This window comes from Oryzias latipes, chromosome 20 (genome assembly GCF_002234675.1).
Source record: "Oryzias latipes chromosome 20, ASM223467v1".
NCBI classification, from domain to species: domain Eukaryota; kingdom Metazoa; phylum Chordata; class Actinopteri; order Beloniformes; family Adrianichthyidae; genus Oryzias; species Oryzias latipes.
Window position 1 is genome coordinate 23,160,240 of NC_019878.2, and position 19,099 is coordinate 23,179,338.

At 44.9% G+C, this 19,099-nt stretch overlaps 1 protein-coding gene across 4 annotated transcripts in view; it reads right to left on the reverse strand.

Annotated features, from left to right (window-relative positions):
• The window catches only part of myo3a (myosin IIIA), a 55,132-nt gene extending 36,413 nt beyond the window's left edge, over positions 1-18,719 (reverse strand). For 3 of the 4 annotated variants that reach the window (XM_023950406.1, XM_023950407.1, XM_020712452.2), the window contains exons 1-7: positions 18,428-18,718; positions 16,377-16,560; positions 15,029-15,163; positions 4,865-4,969; positions 4,664-4,763; positions 1,255-1,331; positions 88-233 (exon numbers count right to left, since the gene is read on the reverse strand). In XM_023950406.1, the coding sequence (XP_023806174.1) occupies positions 88-233; positions 1,255-1,331; positions 4,664-4,763; positions 4,865-4,969; positions 15,029-15,163; positions 16,377-16,560; positions 18,428-18,429 (749 nt within the window). In that variant the 5' untranslated portion in view covers positions 18,430-18,718. Of the gene's footprint in view, positions 1-87; positions 234-1,254; positions 1,332-4,663; positions 4,764-4,864; positions 4,970-15,028; positions 15,164-16,376; positions 16,561-18,427 lie in introns of all 4 variants that reach the window. The other variant, XM_023950405.1, reaches the window with a different exon arrangement.
• Positions 18,720-19,099: the final 380 nt, after the last annotated feature.

The window sequence follows — 19,099 nt, forward strand, 5'->3', positions numbered from 1 at the left end:
TTTTTTTAAAAAATGTTGTTTTTTGCTGTTTTGAAATTGGTATTTTGGACCTACGAGGAAACTTTATTCCTGTTTGTGAAGACTCACCGTGGGATTTTAAAGAGGGCTCTCATTGGGTGGAGTTCAGAAAGGGGCGGGTCCCCATCTCCCAGCTCGATGGCGGTTATGCCCAGCGACCAGACGTCGCAGCGGGCGTCGTAGGTGGAGTCCAGCTGCTGCTCGCATGCAATGACCTGCAGGGGCAGACCTCCGCATTTACACACACGTGCACAAAAAACCCTGCACAGCAAGCCGCTGTGTGCAGACTGTCATCACAAACACGTGCAACATCACAAACACAACCGCCACGGCGTGACAAACCAGGCTGTGATTGCTGCCCTGAGGGCAACATGCTCACAAATCAACTGTGTGATGACGGGAGGCGCAAAAGCTGCACCAGCTTTACAGCTCCAGGGCTGCAGGTCCCAAAACGAGGAAAGCTGAGCAGACAACATCCAGAAACTCTGACCCGAGAAAATGAACCATTTCCAAGGAGACGACAGTACAATTACAACTTTACCTACAATCAGGCAGCATACAGTTAAATTATAGCTTTACCAAGACCTAAATTCAGCAAACTTACCTTAAAAGTCAAACTTTACAGACTTTGTGACAAAAATCTGGAATCAGAGGTTTCTGAGTGAAAGTTTCAGGTCTGCTCCAGCTTTCCTCCTTCCATCAACCCTGCTGCTCAGCAGGTAAATGAGATTAAAATTCCCAAATCCTCTAAAAGGACGTCGCCCAACCATTCCCGGGATGCACATTTGCTCCGTATGCAAACTCATGCAAACATGAAGGTGGTTGTGGAGCGACGAGGAGCTTCTGGACTGAGGGGGATGCAGTCAGGTCTGTAATCTTTCTCTGAAGGGGTAATGAAAGGCTTCTTTGCTGGCTGGCTAGGCTGAGTTTGTTCAGATGTTAGAAACTTTTATACAAGTCTTATATCCTCTATTGCCTAATGTGTGGAGTATTTGAGGTGAGTATTTTTGTGTGGTGTCACTGCTCTGAGCTGCAGTCAAATTATGGGTTTTGGTTCGCGGAGTTTGGGTTTTGAATCCTGATTTTACAGTTTTGATGCCAAATAGTTTAGGCATTATTTTGACACCATAGAGGAGGATCATCAGGAGCTGAACAGCCCACCAGCACCTCCTCCTCCTCCTCCAGGCTAATGTGCTGGAAAGGCTGATGGAGCATCGATGAGCCACCCTCCGTTACCTCGGGAGCCATCCAGAAGGGAGTTCCCACCGACGTGTTCCTCCTCAGACGGGTGTTTGTCAGCTGAGCCGAGACCCCTGCGGAGTAGAGGCGCACTCGTCAGGATGACAGAAGACGTCACCTCGGCGTGTTCAGATGGAAACAAGGTTCTGTGCAGATTTCTGTGAGTTCCCACTGCTTCAAGAGCAGAGGGGGAAGGATGAGAGGATGGGGGGCGTACGACTGTCAGAACATTGATATATCCGACATAGAACATGCAGATTAACTGTGATGAGTCCAGTCCAGACACATCAGAGTTATCCTTCACCAGGATTCAACTCAGAGCAGCTGAAGCCTCAACAGCAACAAACTCAACTGAAGGTGAAAACTGCAAAAACAGCATTTTGTCAGACTACTTTCTGCTAAAAGGACAATTCTTTAAACGTTTATTCATTTATAACACAGAACTGAAAAGGTTGTATTTCAAACAAAAATGCTCAAGATCGAACAAAATGCATTTTTTATAGATTTTCCAGGGGGAAAATGCATTTATGCACACACATTTCCAATTAAAGTTTTGCCTTACAATAAAAGAAATGATCATTTATTCTGGCTGAACGAATTCAGCAAAATACTGTAAAACGGCCGACAATGTGGTGGTGAAAAAAAATATCTTAAAAGTTCAGGAAAAATGAGCTGATTTATAACATTTGTGGAGGGAAAACTGCAGATTCAAAAGATTAAAATCCATTAAATAAGAACTCTTTATACACAAGTATGACTGATGCCTTAAAAACTATTAAAACAATTTTTTTTTAATGAGGCCATGTGAATAAATTCTGCAGCTGTGCATCCAGTGAATGGAGAAAGGAGTTAGAGCTGTGCAGAGGAGGGCAGGTCTGTGGCAAACATCAGGGGCAATTACAGTCATGCATGGGGGGGGGGGGTTGTGTACAACACTATAACTTCAGGTCACATCAGTGAGGACATACCCACAGTTTTACATGCATAAGGAAACATTTCCCCAAGAAATCCACAACCAAAGGCTTTTCTCTTAACATATATGTTTGAGGTGTCTCGATGGGCACAAACATAATAAGTCCCCCTATATGAGCCCCCACAGCCCCCTTTCCTTCCACTACATTAGCCAGGAGTGGGGCCTGGTGGGCCACGCTTAATAACCATCGCAGAGATAACGCCGCCACACAGAATATTCATGAACGGACCGCTCTCCTCAGTCTTCTGCCGCTCTTTTCCGGTCCATCCTTTTACCCCTTTGTGTCTGCTGGTGATGAGTCACAGTGGGGGCTCGATCTCTTCAGCTGCTTAGTGTAGCGTGCCCCCCCCTCCCCTCCCAGAACACGGAAAGGCATTAATCCCAGCACGACGCAGAGCCTAGGCGTGCGGCGCAGGGTTTGCCCCAGCCGTGAGCTTTTTCATCGGAGATGTCATCGTTTTTGCCAGTTGAGCTGCTTTTTATTTATTTATTTATTTATTTATTTTTTGGTCAAAAACCGACGTTAGGGATTCTCAGCTTTAAGTTTCACAGCCGTTTTTACGTCACAAGCCTTCAAAACTAATGAGAAAATCCTAAAGAAATAGGATTTTCTTGTGGGGGCGTCTGGTTTGTCATCACTGCCTGGGGCCAAACAGGAAACAGGTCACCACAGAGTTTCATGAACCACAGCTTCTCTCCACATGAGTCAAATCCAACCCAGGCCATCCGACTTTTGGAAGACTAAATGTTCTCAGACATTTGCTGAGCTGCAGCTCCAAAAAAAGAAAACTGGTTAATTTATGCTCTGGAAAAAAAAGCTTCCGTTTGGTTCCACAGTGAACCACCATCACTGCAGGAAATAGTCTTTTCCAGGAATCTCAAACTAGAATCCTTGAAAACTTTTGCTTCTTTCTGCAGCGCAGAAGCTCGCTGGTTCGATACCCGGTGCTGGCATTTTTCACAAACATATCTTTTTTGTTGTTGTGCTGCTTTCACTTTATTTATGGTCAACTTTGATCATTTCTTTCTTTCTTTCTTTCTTTCTTTCTTTCTTTCTTTCTTTCTTTCTTTCTTTCTTTCTTTCTTTCTTTCTTTCTTTCTTTCTTTCTTTCTTTCTTTCTTTCTTTCTTTTTTTTTTCTTGCCAATTCTTACCATTTAAGTTTCATTTTTATTCAGAAATATAGCATCAACCCAGCATTTTCCTCTGGAAATGCAGCTCCTTCTAGTTTTAACTTGATTCTAGCTCTATTCTGTGTTTAACTCTTTAACATCTGAGTTGTAGTTGTCTACAGCAGAATAACGCCCGTTCTTTTCACTATCGTAACTCTTCACCATGTTCACAATCAATATAATTCTGACGCAGAGAAATGTGGTTTTGAGCTTTTCTCTGCTTTTCCTGCACAAAGCCAGTGTGACAGAATCAGCTGGTTAATGTGGATCACGAAAACACTTCACTGCATATGAGTGCAACGCTGCTTTTCTTCACTTCAGAATCCGCTGGAATTAGATTAATTGTGTAAACGTTATGCTAGCTCAAGGAACGTCAACACTGGGGCTAAAGCTGACGTGTTAAAGCATTAAACTGCATTCTGTATGTCCCGTGATTTACTAGTTCCAGAGTTACGACAGTGGAGAAATGACATTCCTTTTTGGATGACATTTTCCTTGTTTTTTGTGTGTGTTAGCCTTGCCGCATGCTACACTAGTTCCAGCTACAACAAAACAACTTCCTACCCTTTAGTGTTCCCTTACAAATAACAGCAATCTAAGTTTCATCCTAAGAAATGTATATTTTCTGTTTCTGTCATTCTAGACTGAATGCATTTAACTAAATTTTAATCCAATAAGTGGCATCTGGACAAAGGTTTTCAGCCAAAAACATTCTGGGCACGAGCAACTGAAACCAGAAATGTTGTTTAAAATAGTTTTCTATTTAATCTGGCAGCTCCTTCCAGCAGCACTGACAGACACTGTAGAGGAAAAAAAAAAAAAAAAGAGGTTGGCCTCCTTTATATTAGTGGTTCCATTATCACCCCCCTCTTTACATAAGAGCTGCACACTTCGTGCTTCGCAGAGGGCTTTTAAGAGAAGGCCACAATTAGCTGACAAAAAACAAACCCACATAGGAGTTGAGTGGGGATTTTATTAGTAATGAAAACAGGCAGCTGGTTTAGCAGAGCCTAAAGAAAATGGGGGTGAGTCATCCCCTGGAAATAGTCTGAACCGCAGCCTGTGATCAGCTTTCTGTCCAGTTTGCCGCTCAGAGTGCCTCATCCGCCTAGGAAAGCCAAGAATCTTAGAAATGATGGGATGTAATCATCTGCTGATGGGTTTCAGCCCGTCAAGGACTCTCATTTACTCAGCAAACAGCTTTAGGAAACAAATTTGACCCCTTTCTGGTAAATAAGGCCTAGATTTTCCTTTCCACCTACCGAAGTCCACCAGTTTGACCCCCCCTTGCGTTGTCAACAGGATGTTGTTGCCTTTGACGTCTCGGTGGATGGTCTTGTTGATGTGCAGGTGCTGCAGGCCCTGAGCAGAGAGGAGGTTAGCAGCTTCTTTTTTTTTTACAAGCACCTGCCTGCACAATTACCCCGAAATGACCTCGATTAAGCAGTTTTCACTGAGCTCACCATGAGGGCCTCATGCAGAATATAAGCAATGATGGCTTCATCCATTCTGTCCCCTCTCTTCAGCATGCCTTTGGCCAGATCTGTCACAGAGCCGCCATTGCAGAGCTGCAACACAAAAGACGACAAATTGTCAAAACTGGGGCAGAGATTTGACACGAAGAATCAGCAGAAACCATTCAGATTCACAGATTTCGCCGACGCCACGCTCTGCAGAGGCTTATCTCTCTGACGCAGCTCCGTGGGAGAGAATGTGCATTAACCGACAAAAACGGTTCCGAACAAAGAGTGCGATTAATCTGCGATTAACAGATGCGCAAACAGAAAGAATAAACTCGTCACCTTTGCGTGTGTTGCTGTTTTCACGCCGCAAACCACTCACAAAAGCAGACATCTCTCTTGAAAGAAATTACAGAAAATTGCCCAGCTGGTTGCCTTGGCAACAGAAATACCCCTTCATTTAGGCCTTTCTTCCAGAGACGCCAGAGAAATTTAAAAAAAATATATAAATATTGCTCCAAGATGTGAGTCAAAGTGAAATTGTAGATTCTGTGCTTGAACGCTGTTTGCAAACAAAGACTTTCTCAGAAGATTTCTGTTTATTTTTTATGAGGAACGTACAGATACATGTATATTATTTTTTAAAGCAGGGAAAAACGATTTTCTGTCATTCAGGAAATCTCCATTGAGCCCCTTCATGTAATTACACCAATTTCCCACAGTTGCAAACTGAAAGCGTATTCAGGCGTAATCAGGGAGTTCTGTGTGGTCGCTGGTGATTAAAATCAGTCTCCTGCAGTGATTAAAACAGATTCTGCAGCACATTTCAGAAACATAATCAATGAATGTCCTTCATTCAGTACAACAACTGGAACGACTTTCAGTAAAACCTCAAAATGAGGTTGACTTTTAATTCTGTGCTGCATCCGTCCTCTTTTTCTTTCTACTGCGCCTTTTGAGTGAAAATTTCGCCGCACTGCAAACTCAAAACCCCCCAAAAATGATTACATCGTACAATAATTAAATAATAGTAAGAATAATTTAGAAGGTGCACTGATAACGCAATGGAGGACAGTATTCGTAAAGACAGAAAAACAACACGATGCTTATCTGGTGGTGTCTAAAAACGGGGTCACTTTGGAAAAAAGTGACGTTCATAGTATTTATTTATTAGAGTTTGCTGCAGCCTGTTCATGGTGTGTGCATCCTTATTTTAGGGGATTTCTGTGTGTAAAATGTTGGCGTTTGATTTGTAAATCTGTTGATGAATGAAGGTGTTGATGTTCTGATTCTTCTGAATGAAGATGCTGTTCACAAAAGCAGCTGCTTAAAAATGTAGCATTGATGTTTTGATGCAAGCTCCTAAGACCTTTGAACCCCGGTAGAGTTCACTAGATATGTTTACCGTTTCTTGGCAAGTAGAATTTTGTGATTACTAGTTGTCCATAAACAAAAATAAAACAAAAAAAGAGTTAGCAAAAGTTTAAAAGAGTACTTTAAAGCCTCGTTTCCAATGAGCGGTACAGCATGGTACAGTCCAATCTGGTGTTTTGAGTGTTTCTATTGTAAAATGGATCCATTAAGTCAGATCTAACCGTACTATTTGGGGGTTTGGTTGTAGATCCATAGAAACATGGAACAGATCGGTAAGGCCATACTGAAACCTGTGATTGGCAGAAGGTCATTGGAATTAGGATATTAGGTCAACAACTTTAAATGCTTTTTACTGTATATAAGAAGTCCCAAAAGCCAAGCGCAAAAAAACGAGCCATTGGATGACCTCCATCGTTGTCGATGTTAGCCTCACCCCGCATGCACCGTGACAGCCCAACTTGGGGGGAGATGCTCATCTGAATTGTCTGGACAGCCTTCTGCCCTGTGACTGGAAGGCCGTGAGTTCAAATCCAGAGTCATAACAAAGACTAAAATTGGGACCCGATGCCTCCCTGCTTGACACTCAGCATTAAGGGGTTGGATTGGGGGGTTAAACCGCCAAATGGCTGTATCTGCAGCTCACCGCTCCCCCAGGGGACGGATCAAATGCAGAGAACCAATTTCACACACATAGGTGTTTGACAGACAATGGGACTAAACTAAACCAGACTATACCGGACTGGACCGTCCAGTAGAAATTAGGCTTTATAGACTTCTGTCAAATTTCTAAAGATTAGTCAAGCAGATGTGACGGAGATCTCTAATTGTTGATGTGAACTCTATTGGTGGACCTCTAACAGAGTAACAACATTGTGCTAATGTCCAGTAAAAATCTACCATTGATGTCTATTAGTTATTGAATAGACGTCGTGATCTCTTTGGAATTTTATTCCTGGATTTCTTGGTGCAGTCTCCTTTGTCTCCTTCCAAGTCATTTGAATTTCTGGTTCCCAAACTGTGACTTGAACCCGAATAGCAGATCTTCAGGCGTGACTAAATGCTGGCAGAAGCCGCCTCGCACCCTCAAGTCTGTTTTCTATCCATCTAGAGATCCACCTGTCCTTCAGCGGTCCGCAGGCTGTTGAAGGATGGATGATGGCGCACATCGGCCACGGGGGAAGTTCATCACTCAGACAAAGAAAAGCACGGCGGGTCTGCTCTCTAACACCTGACGTAAGCCTCCGTATCACCTGTCATCATTAAATTACTCAGGGCAAACCGTCAAATCCATGTTAATGAGAGGCCTGCCGTCCTGGATTGAGCTACATCTCGGTGCTTTCACCTGATCGGATGAGACGCAGGAAACTGGACATGAACTTTAATTATAGAGATGTTTGAGATTCTGCAGGGACAATAAGAAAGTGAAGAGATTCTGTTTCAGCTTAAAGGAAGCTTAACGTTTTTATTAGACTGAATTAAAAAAGACTGAACAAGAACATCTTTTTGCATTTGCTGGCAGTGAAATTAACTTCACGAAGCTGCATTTCAGGCATTTGACAGACAGGTGGTTCAGAAATCCGCCGCGTGGATGTGTGTCTTTGATCGTAGCCTTCCCGGAGCAATGAATTTTCATCAGGAAATCCTCTTGACAAAGGTCTTTCAAGATGACAAATTTCCACCCACATCTCGTGCGAGTTCTCACAAAGCTCTGGGTCTCAAAGACGAAACAGAATACGCTGAATACTGAGAGGCCAGGTCTCCATTTCAAATGAGCTCAGGTGCTTGTTTGTTCATGTAAATGAAAGGAGTCCATCAAAGAGCTGCCAAATAAGTAGATCAAGAAAAGTAAAGATGAAACAGGCGCCAGGCACAGGTGCTAAGTTTGCTCACCTTTGATGCCCCTTTGTGAGCAGAAGCCCCCCGTTATGGGGGATTGTCTGCTGCGGATCGGGTCCAAAGACAAACCCTGCTATTGTCCCTGTGACCTATCATTTACATGGGCTTTATGCTGGGTCTGCGCTCAGGGGCGGCCCTCAAAGCTCAGAGCAGGAGCAACATTTCAAGCCTCCCTGCCAACTAGGAGGAGGCGTGGAGGAGCCGTGGAGGAGGCGTGGAGGAGACGGTGAGGAGACGGTGAGGAGACAAGGAGGAGAAGGTGAGGAGACGTGGAGGAGACGTGGAGGAGACGTGGAGGAGACGGTGAGGAGACGAGGAGGAGACACGTGAGGAGACGTGGAGGAGACGAGGAGGAGGCGGTGAGGAGACGGTGAGGAGACGTGGAGGAGACGAGGAGGAGACGGTGAGGAGACGGTGAGGAGACATGAAGTAGACGTGGAAGAGACGTGGAGGAGACGAGGAGGAGACGGTGAGGAGACGGTGAGGAGACATGGAGGAGACGGTGAGGAGACGAGGAGGAGACGTGGAGGAGACGGTGAGGAGACATGAAGTAGACGTGAAAGAGACGTGGAGGAGACGAGGAGGAGACGGTGAGGAGACGGTGAGAAGACGGTGAGGAGGCGGTGAGGAGACGTGGAGGAGACGGTGAGGAGACAAGGAGGAGACGGTGAGGAGACGTGGAGGAGGCGGTGAGGAGACGGTGAGGAGACGTGGAGGAGACGAGGAGGAGATGGTGAGGAGACGGTGAGGAGACGGTGAGGAGACGAGGAGGAGACGAGGAGGAGACGAGGAGGAGACGTGGAGGAGACGTGGAGGAGACGGTGAGGAGACATGGAGTAGACGTGAAAGAGACTTGGAGGAGACGAGGAGGAGACGGTGAGGAGACGGTGAGGAGACATGGAGGAGACGGTGAGGAGACGAGGAGGAGACGAGGAGGAGACGAGGAGGAGACGTGGAGGAGACGGTGAGGAGACATGGAGTAGACGTGAAAGAGACTTGGAGGAGACGGTGAGGAGACGTGGAGGAGACGTGGAGGAGACGAGGAGGAAACGGTGAGGAGACGGTGAGGAGACGGTGAGGAGACATGGAGGAGACGGTGAGGAGACGAGGAGGGGACGAGGAGGAGACGAGGAGGAGACGTGGAGGAGACGGTGAGGAGACATGGAGTAGACGTGAAAGAGACTTGGAGGAGACGAGGAGGAGACGGTGAGGAGACGGTGAGGAGAAGGTGTGGAGACAAGGAGGAGGTGGTGAGGAGACGTGGAGGAGACGGTGAGGAGACAAGGAGGAGACGGTGAGGAGACGTGGAGGAGACGGTGAGGAGACGGTGAGGAGGCGGTGAGGAGACAAGGAGGAGACGGTGAGGAGACGTGGAGGAGACGGTGAGGAGACAAGGAGGAGACGGTGAGGAGACGTGGAGGAGATGGTGAGGAGACGGTGAGGAGACATGGAGGAGACGGTGAGGAGACGGTGAGGAGACGGTGAGGAGACGTAGAGGAGACGGTGAGGAGACGGTGAGGAGACGGTGAGGAGACGTGGAGGAGGCGGTGAGGAGACGGTGAGGAGACGGTGAGGAGACGGTGAGGAGACGTGGAGGAGACGGTGAGAAGACGGTGAGGAGACGTGGAGGAGACGGTGAGGAGACGGTGAGGAGACGGTGAGGAGACGTGGAGGAGGCGGTGAGGAGACGGTGAGGAGACGGTGAGGAGACGGTGAGGAGACGGTGAGGAGACGTGGAGGAGACGGTGAGGAGACGGTGAGGAGACGTAGAGGAGACGGTGAGGAGACGGTGAGGAGACGGTGAGGAGACGTGGAGGAGGCGGTGAGGAGACGGTGAGGAGACGGTGAGGAGACGGTGAGGAGACGTGGAGGAGGCGGTGAGGAGACGGTGAGGAGACGGTGAGGAGACGGTGAGGAGACGTGGAGGAGACGGTGAGAAGACGGTGAGGAGACGTGGAGGAGACGGTGAGGAGACGGTGAGGAGACGGTGAGGAGACGTGGAGGAGGCGGTGAGGAGACGGTGAGGAGACGGTGAGGAGACGGTGAGGAGACGGTGAGGAGACGTGGAGGAGACGGTGAGGAGACGGTGAGGAGACGTAGAGGAGACGTGGAGGAGTCGAGGAGCAGACATGGAGGAGACGGTGAGGAGACGTGGAGGAGGAGGTGACATAAACTGAACATGTCAAAGGAAGTGAAACTATTTCTACATAAAAAAAAACTTTTTCATGCCAAAGGTTTGAAAGGGCAGCGTGTGTTTTTCTCACTTTCAAAATAAAGTTGTTGTTGGTCTAATAAAAATCAAAACTTGGAGAGAAAAAAGAAGGTACACTCCCTTTTTAAGTACCAAGGAAAATTTAGCGGGTCAATGGTGTAGCGTCTACCCAAAGAGATTGCAGGTTCAAAAACACACTTGGGTCATTCCTGACGGATAACCAAAGACTTGGGGTTGTATAAATCCATCACAACACGGATTTCTATGATAATGAGTCCAAACCAAAGCAGTCTTGGATTGTGACTAATTTCATGGAACAAGGTGAAGCCTGCATTCATTTTTTATTATTTACTTGCAATAAAAGTGAAAAAAGAGCAAAACAAATTTGCAATTGAACCTTATTTTAATTTATCCTTATGTAAAAAACTCCTTTCAATGCACAAATAAAACACACATTGAAATCCGTTTTTTATTTCCAATCAGAGAATAAAAGTCGCTCTGTGCCGGCGATCTTAATGATTGAGCTCTTCCAGCAAAAACCTCTCAAACATGAAAGGATGCACAGAAAGGAGCACATTAGGGAGGCGGAGCCAAAAGGTTCAAAGACCCCACAAGGTACAATTTTATCAGTTCAGCCTAAAACAAGCAAAACTCTGGGGGTGCTACGGCTCCTTCCAGCTCTGCAAGAAGACGCCAAATTACAGTTTGGGGAGGGGGCTGTAACCATGGTGAATGACAGACTCAGACCCAGCCTGTCCTGTCTTTTCATGGGCATCTGCCTCAGCGTGCACAGCGATGATTTCACCTTCAGGATTAACCGTCAGATTTTACAGCTTCTGTGATCATCTATCACTGAACATTTTTACAGAAAAGCATCAGCAAAAACCACCACTTCCGAAGCTTCACTTATTTCCAGTGGAAAACATGTCAAATGCGTCTTTTGCTGTCTGAGAACTTCAGAAATTGCATTTCCACCACCATGAACTTCCTCTCTCTGTGCACAAGTCAAAACTTATCTCCAAATAATGTGAACAGCTCTGGGCTTTTAGAAACTGCAGATCAGCTTCAGCTCCCCCTGAGCTTCAAACCTGCCAGAGAGGTTTCATAAAAGACATCATCAGGAAAACAGTAACGGCGGCGCCTGCATGCCACTGCAAGCGTTCCTGCTCAGGTCATCGTGAATGAACAAACTTTGCCTACAGGGTTGGTTTAAACTGCTGCAGTGAATGTAAAGTTTGGACAAATGAGGCATGGAAAGTGTTCCTGCAGCGAAAAAAAGAACCAGCAGCAAGAAAATGTGTTTGAGCTCAGAAATGCAGAGAAGAATTTAAAGCAAATTTAGAAACTTAAAACGGGAAATGATATTTTTAGAGGGACGGAAAGCTAATTCAGGTAAAGGGGACATACCTGAGGTATTTTCATTACGCCATACTCCCAACTGCTCATACGGGTGGATGCAAGGTTTCTAAGGCTACGTTGCCCTCTGCAACGCACAATTATGCAGCCACTTGCAAAAAATGGTTTCTGTGTTCAAACCTCTCACAAACACAAGTAGCTACACAACTTTTTGAGTCCAGTTTTGGACTCTATGTAAAAACGCGTCTATTGAACGTGTGTTGAAAGTTAAACCAGTTGAACTTTGACCAATCAGGGACTTGGATTTGGTAGTCACGTATCGATGGGGTCCCTTTGCATTGACGGAAGTGACAACCGTTTGAAAATTGATCATGAAGGAGAAATTAAGAATTGTGATGGAATTATACGACACCAAGTCTTTTATACATCGGAACAGAGATGTGAAAGAAGAAGCACGAAGCAAAATTTGCACCGCTTTGACGTTTCGCACCAAATCTCTTTCAAATGTCAGATTGTATCTGCGCTAGTATGCGCTATTATTAAGTAGCTGCAGTCCAATGTGAACACCAAATGATTAAAGCTCCTTTAGCCCGTTTGCATCATTTGCCCGGTGTGTAAGTAGCATAAGGGCTACAAAATTGTCAAACCTGTGTAGACGTCTGGGAAATTTCTAAGGCTCTCGATTTGGGAATGGTGGATTCGGACATCACTGCAAAATGACGAACACACTATATAGTGAGTAGGGAAGGAATTCGGACACAACTAATGTCGCCCTCGTAATCATGTTTACGGTTGCCACTTCCATGATTTAAAAAGGATGCCACCTACATGTCACTACCAAATCTGAGTCCCCCATTGGTCACAGTTCGGCGTTGTCGCGATTTAACAGCCAAGAAGTTCAACCGGTTGAACTTCCAGCGCGCGATCAATGATGGCCTGTTCTGTACGTACAGCCCGCGACCGGACATATAAACGTGCATAGCGATGTATGAACATGAGCGTTCTGAACGCAGAAATTCAGGCTGATGTGCGTTTACATAGACTTTTCACTGAAAGTGGTCGGTTCATTGTGAGTTGACGTGGCCAATGTGTAGCTGCGTTCAGACCGATCTGTGAAGCGGTTAAAGGGAAATGGTTCATTCATGATTTTCTTTCTATGAACATGCTGCAGGCAGCAGGTCATAGCTAACACTTAAACAACAGGTAGGGGTGAAGAAGGTGAGACACAGGGATGTCCTATGGATTTTCCTTTTTTAATGCCCCTTGAGGTGGAACTACAAGACTCCTCTCTACAGTCCATAGACCCGGACAACCCAAAAACCTGCAGCACCTCTACGGGTCAACCCCCCACACAGGTGCGTGTGATTAAAGCTTCTCTCGTTAAAATTAAAATTAACTGGTGGACAGACTGATTCTTCATCTTTGACAAACCTCTGGCTTTCCCCCCAGACCTTTTCAAATTGAATTTCTGACTTATTGCAAACTGTTTCCATGACAACCAGAGGTTGAGTGAACAGAGCTGCAAAAGTCACGAAAAAGGCTCAGGTAGTCCCTCCTGAGATTACATTGAAACAAGTGAACAACAAGAGGTAAGAAGTTTAATTTTTGTGTTTTTTATCAAAGACAAAACAACAAAAGGAAGCAAAGAGGAGAACTTCCGGTTCCCTCTACCCAGAAGAATCAACGGACGCCTCGTGGGGTTCACTATTTTTTCCAAAGACACGTGGACCGAAGCCGGAGTAAGCGTTGAAAGGATGCTCGCCCTTTCTGCTCCTCAGGTGTCAAAAAAAACACTTGCAACCCAACCTCCCTCCCAAAGTGTCTGCAGTTTCCTTTGGCATGTACGAACACCATCAAACATTCATGCTTCCTGGTCAATTAAAAAGATCCTGCAGCTCTTGGATCCAACAAAACAAAGAGGTGAGAGCTTCCCACTGGAACAAGCAGCAAGTTACCTTATTTAACTTTACCTGATGCAGGGAGGAGCTTCTGATCTTTAAACATTCAAGGCAGAGAGAAAGAATCCGAGCAACTGAAGCTTAATTAGTCTGTCAAACTCTTTGTTCAGAAAATGTACCAATGACTGAACTTAATCAATTAAACTACAACAGAAAAGATTCACTATTTGCAGAAATTAGATTTGATAAGAAAGAAAAATCCTGATGATTCCAAACTTGCCTCAAAAGGGGGAGAAGGAGGAGGCAGTATTATGATTTGGGGTTGCTTCAGTTTGATCAACCTAGCATCTGTTGTGTGTCCACGTAAACAAAAGAAATCATTTCTGATTCTTAATTTCAAATTATGATTTTAAAATCAACTTTGTCAAAATAAAAGCTCTGCTTGAGGGTCATTTTACACAAAAAGTGCTACCCCCCTAACTTCTAAACTGTAAACATTTGTTTAATTTACCAAATGTTAATTATAATTGTTACAAGAACTTGACAAAATATTGCACTACTTCAAACAACTTCTAGTTTGAGATCCTTTATTAAGATAAGCAAACATTTAGAGCAATATTTGACTTTACGACTTAAAACCTTTTTAAATCCTGCAGGTGATAAAAGTTTAAAATTCACAAAAACAGTCTCTGGAAAAATGTTGAGGAACAATTTAAGAGATGATTCCTTGAAAGCATTGATCAGTTAAGCAGTTAATCTAATCCTGTTTTATCCAAATGAGGATGAATTTTTTTATTTTAGCCTTAGGAGTCAAAGCGTTCAGGAACTCTCCTCCTGCTCAAAGTTCAAACCTGCTGAAGTTGGTTTGTCACATCTTCAGCTCTTTCTATTACAGCACAAAAAATGAAGACGTGTGAAAACATGAACAGGCTGAAAAAGCTGCTATTTGAGAACGTGCTGGCCCTCATGAACCTCTTCTGCTGCAAACCTGACCTCTATTCCATGTTTGTCAGAGGCTTGGCATTTCCAAAGCTCTGCTGCGGGCTGTGACGGGTGTGGCTGTGCGTGCACGGCCAGCAGAAAGGGTTGGAAAATCTCTGCGTTGTTGCTTGAATCCAGGAATCACGGTGAGTGCCCAAACTGCCCCTAGCATGTAAGCTAACCCCCACCCCTGATACTAGCTGGCATGTAACCAAATCCCCCAGGTAGCCGGTTAGTAAAATTCCTGGACTGGCCGTGGCGGCTAAAGGTCTTATATAATCCGGTCATTTTGGGTCTTGGCTGCACGGGGCAGAGCGTGCAGCACAACATAACCAATGTTTGCTGCCCACCACCCACGACATGCTCGAATGTCATTTCAGACATTCATGAGGGAAGAACAGAAAAACAAAACAGGCTAACCAAAAGCACAACAGCAGCTGGTGTTCATACCTCCAGAACGAGCCACAGCTGATCCCCACATTTCAGATCCTTCTTGTAGAACATCCCAAAAAACTTGACCACATTGGGGTGGTCGGAAAGCGCCTTCAGGATGTTGTACTCTGCTTCAATCTCCTCATCGATGTCCTGAAAACAGAAATAGTTTAGGACCCAGAAGGAGGGTCTAAGGGCAGGGATGTCCAGTTTAGCTTAGTTTGTTTAGTTTAATTTAGCCATTACCTATGAATTCTAAGACTTCATGTTCTTTATGATTCATGTTTATTATACAGTTACTGGTATGAAGCCCATTGAGACGAATTTTGTTGCAATATTGGGCTACATAATTAAAATTGAGTTGAATTAAATTGAAAAAGTCTAAACTTTAAAGGTTACAGCCGCTGCTTCGTCCACATCACCCCACGTAGAGCAAAGCAATTCCACCTTAAACATTTAACATTTGGAGGCTTAAAACATTTGTCAGTTGTTGGATAATAGAGGATGGAAGGATGGACTTAAAAAGGATGGACAATGGATGGTTAATGGATGGACAGAAAGATGGATGGATGGATGGATGGATGGATGGATGGATGGATGGATGGATGGATGGATGGATGGATGGATGGATGGATGGATGGATGGATGGATGGATGGATGGATGGACGGACGGACGGAGGGATGGATGTATGGGTGGATGGATGGACAGAGGGGGGAACCGATAGATAAATAAACAGTGTTGAAGTTTAGCACACTGTATTTAGTCATAAAGTATTGAAATGTTGGTTTACATAAAGTGGAAATTCTTTTCAAAACTGATCCTAATTTTGTGTGAGCTTTTATATTTTTCAAAATAAAAGACTTTTCAAAGTACTGACATTTAAAGTCAGTGTTTTTGAAGAGCTTCTAATTACTCTGTATAGTTCAGTGTTCAACCAAAGAAACCATCGAGGTTAAATCTTTGCGGCCATATCAGGATCAGCGTGAAATAACAGACAGTATATTTCAAAAGTAGACATTGTAAATAAAAGAAAAATATGGGCGGCGCCTGCCTCTGATGTTGCATCTGTAGTAATAATGCTGGTGACTTTGTGGGTGGGATAAGAGTATTTTTTTTTTTTATTTCTCTACTGGTCAAGCTGCTTAGGCCCCTCCCTCATGGGAGTCCTAGACTAACTTTTATTCATTAAGATTGTTCCTCCATGCTTTATTGTTTCTCATCTTTTCTTAAGAAAATACATTTAGACTTTAAATTGTGAACCTCTATTAAAAGTTTTCATTAAATCAGAGATCTTAGACTAGAGACTGCTGTGGATAAACAAGCCAATCAGGTCCACTGTCATCCAAACATGAGGAAAACTCGTACGTGTATGGGGTCGAGGATCTTCACAGCGGCTTTGCTTCCATCTTTTTTGTTGAGAACTTTGTAGACTTTTCCATAGGTTCCCTTTCCAATGGTCTCAATGATTTCCCAGGTGTTGGTCGGATCTGGAAAGTTGTCGAAGACGATCGATTTCCCGGATTGTGGAAACATCTTCAGGAGATATCTCCTGTGAAATGCAGACAACAACAACAAAACATTTGCAAGTTGAGAAAAAATGTGTTTACTCCAAAACAAAAAAAAAAGAAAACTTTGAAATATACACTTGACTTCTATCCTGTCTCCATGGGCAAAATGCTGTTTTTTCTGGGTATTAAACAGCAGGATCAAGTATTTAGCTTCAGGATAATCCTGTGTATTTTGACGGTGGAGGGTAAATTTCATATATGTGAGGAGTAACACTTGTTGTATATGGCTTCTGCCAATCAGAGAAGGGAAGATAATCTTCACAAACATCTGGCAAAAACTCCAAGACAATCCTGGTTAGCCATCGGCTGTGGAGAGTTAAAGAATGAAGGGAAATATTTGAAGTTCAAAGCAGGAGCTGTGGTTTTCGTTAAGGGTCCACAGACAGAACCAAGAAAGAACCAGGAAAGAACCAAGAAACAACCAAGACAGAACCAGGACAGATGCAGGACATAACCAGGACACAACCAAGAGAGAACCAGGACAGATGCAGGACATAACCAGGACAAAACCTGTACAGAACCAGGACAGAGGCAGGACATAACCAGGACACAACCTGTGCAGAACCAGGACAGAGGCAGGACATAACCAGGACACAACCTGTGCAGAACCAGGACAGATGCAGGACATAACCAGGACACAACCTGTACAGAACCAGGAAAGATGCAGGACATAACCAGGATGCAACCTGTACAGAACCAGGACAGAGGCAGGACATAACCAGGACACAACCTGTGCAGAACCAGGACAGAGGCAGGACATAACCAGGACACAACCTGTGCAGAACCAGGACAGATGCAAGACATAACCAGGACACAACCTGTACAGAACCAGGAAAGATGCAGGACATAACCAGGACGCAACCAGTACAGAGCCAGGACAGATATAGGACACATCCAGGACACCAACTGTTCAGAACCAGGACAGATGCAGGACATAACCAGGACACAACCTGTACAGAACCAGGACAGATTCAGGACAAAACCTGTTCAGAACCAGGACAGATGCAGGACATAACCAGGACACAACCTGTACAGAACCAGGACAGATGGAGGACAAAACCAGGACACAACCTGTACAGAACCAGGACAGATCCAGGACATAACCAGGACAAAACCTGTACAGAACCAGGACAGATGCAGGACATAACCAGGACAAAACCTGTACAGAACCAGGACAGATGCAGGACATAACCAGGACACAACCTGTACAGAACCAGGACAGATGGAGGACAAAACCAGGACACAACCTGTACAGAACCAGGACATAACCAGGACAAAACCTGTACAGAACCAGGACAGATGCAGGACAAAACCTGTACAGAACCAGGACAGATGCAGGACATAACCAGGACAGAACTAGGAGAGAGACAAAAAAACAACAACCAGGACAGAAACCAAAATTGAACCAGGACAGAACCAGGAAACACTTGAGGGGTAACACTTTGGTTTTTGTTGAGGTCCAGAGATGTTGATCAGTCTGCGTTACTTCCAGAATCATTTTTTTTTACATTTCTGTGCTTTCAGTTTCTCACTTTTGGGGTAATAGTAGAAACGGGGGAAAGAAATGTTAACAAAACTAAATAAATTTGTTAAAAACTTTTGTCTATTGAAAGTCAAAGGGGGCAAAATGCATTTTATAACAATCATCCTTTCAAAAATGTGTTTAAACACAACAGATGACAAAACTTTATTGATCCCAAACAGGAATCGACAGTTTCAAATATAAATAATGTTTGCTTTGCTGCAAATGTTGCTAAATCCACCAATCACATCAATGCAGCGCCGTCCACCATGTTCACCTGGAACATGGCGGACTTTTAAACCCTAATGAATAAAATCAAAACTTACATTTTTCTCCAAATAAAAAGCTTGACATTTTGGAAAACCTGTTAATCCGTTTGTGTGTAAAAGGTTAGAGCACAGCAGCGGGAGGCAGGCAGGCCCGGCAGTGGGGCTAAAGCGCAGAGGAGGAGCCAACACGGGCTAATCTCAGCGGCAGTTGCCCCGCTCCGGGGCTGCCATTGGAAACTGTCCCTCAGTGGTTGGGGCTGCGATGGGATTAGGAGGAATTAGCCCCAGTTGCAGCATGAGCCTTTCCCCATATAGACGGCCATTCATGTGAAAAGGAAAGCTGTTTAAGGCGGCAGGAGGCGCGGGGGCGCTAAAGGCCACTTCCACTTTCATTATTTGTCACAAACGAACAGTCCTCCTCACAACAAAGGCACGTTTGGATGAAACCGGCCAATGTGGTCCAGCGGCGTCATCTGCGGTGGGATTCTGTGAGGTTCATGCGCCGTGCCTCATCATCTGCAGACTTCTTTAATAATACATACGTGTCAACACTCTGCGACACATGAGACAGGAAGGAGAAACCCAAGGACTCACACTGGACACCTCCAACAGGAGCACAAGCCCCTGAGAGGAGACGGCCATGTCTGTGTGTGTGTGTGTGCGTGCAGGAGGTTATCTAACCATGTGTGCCCTGCAGCTCCGGCTGGCTGTCACTTTACATTAGCCGCG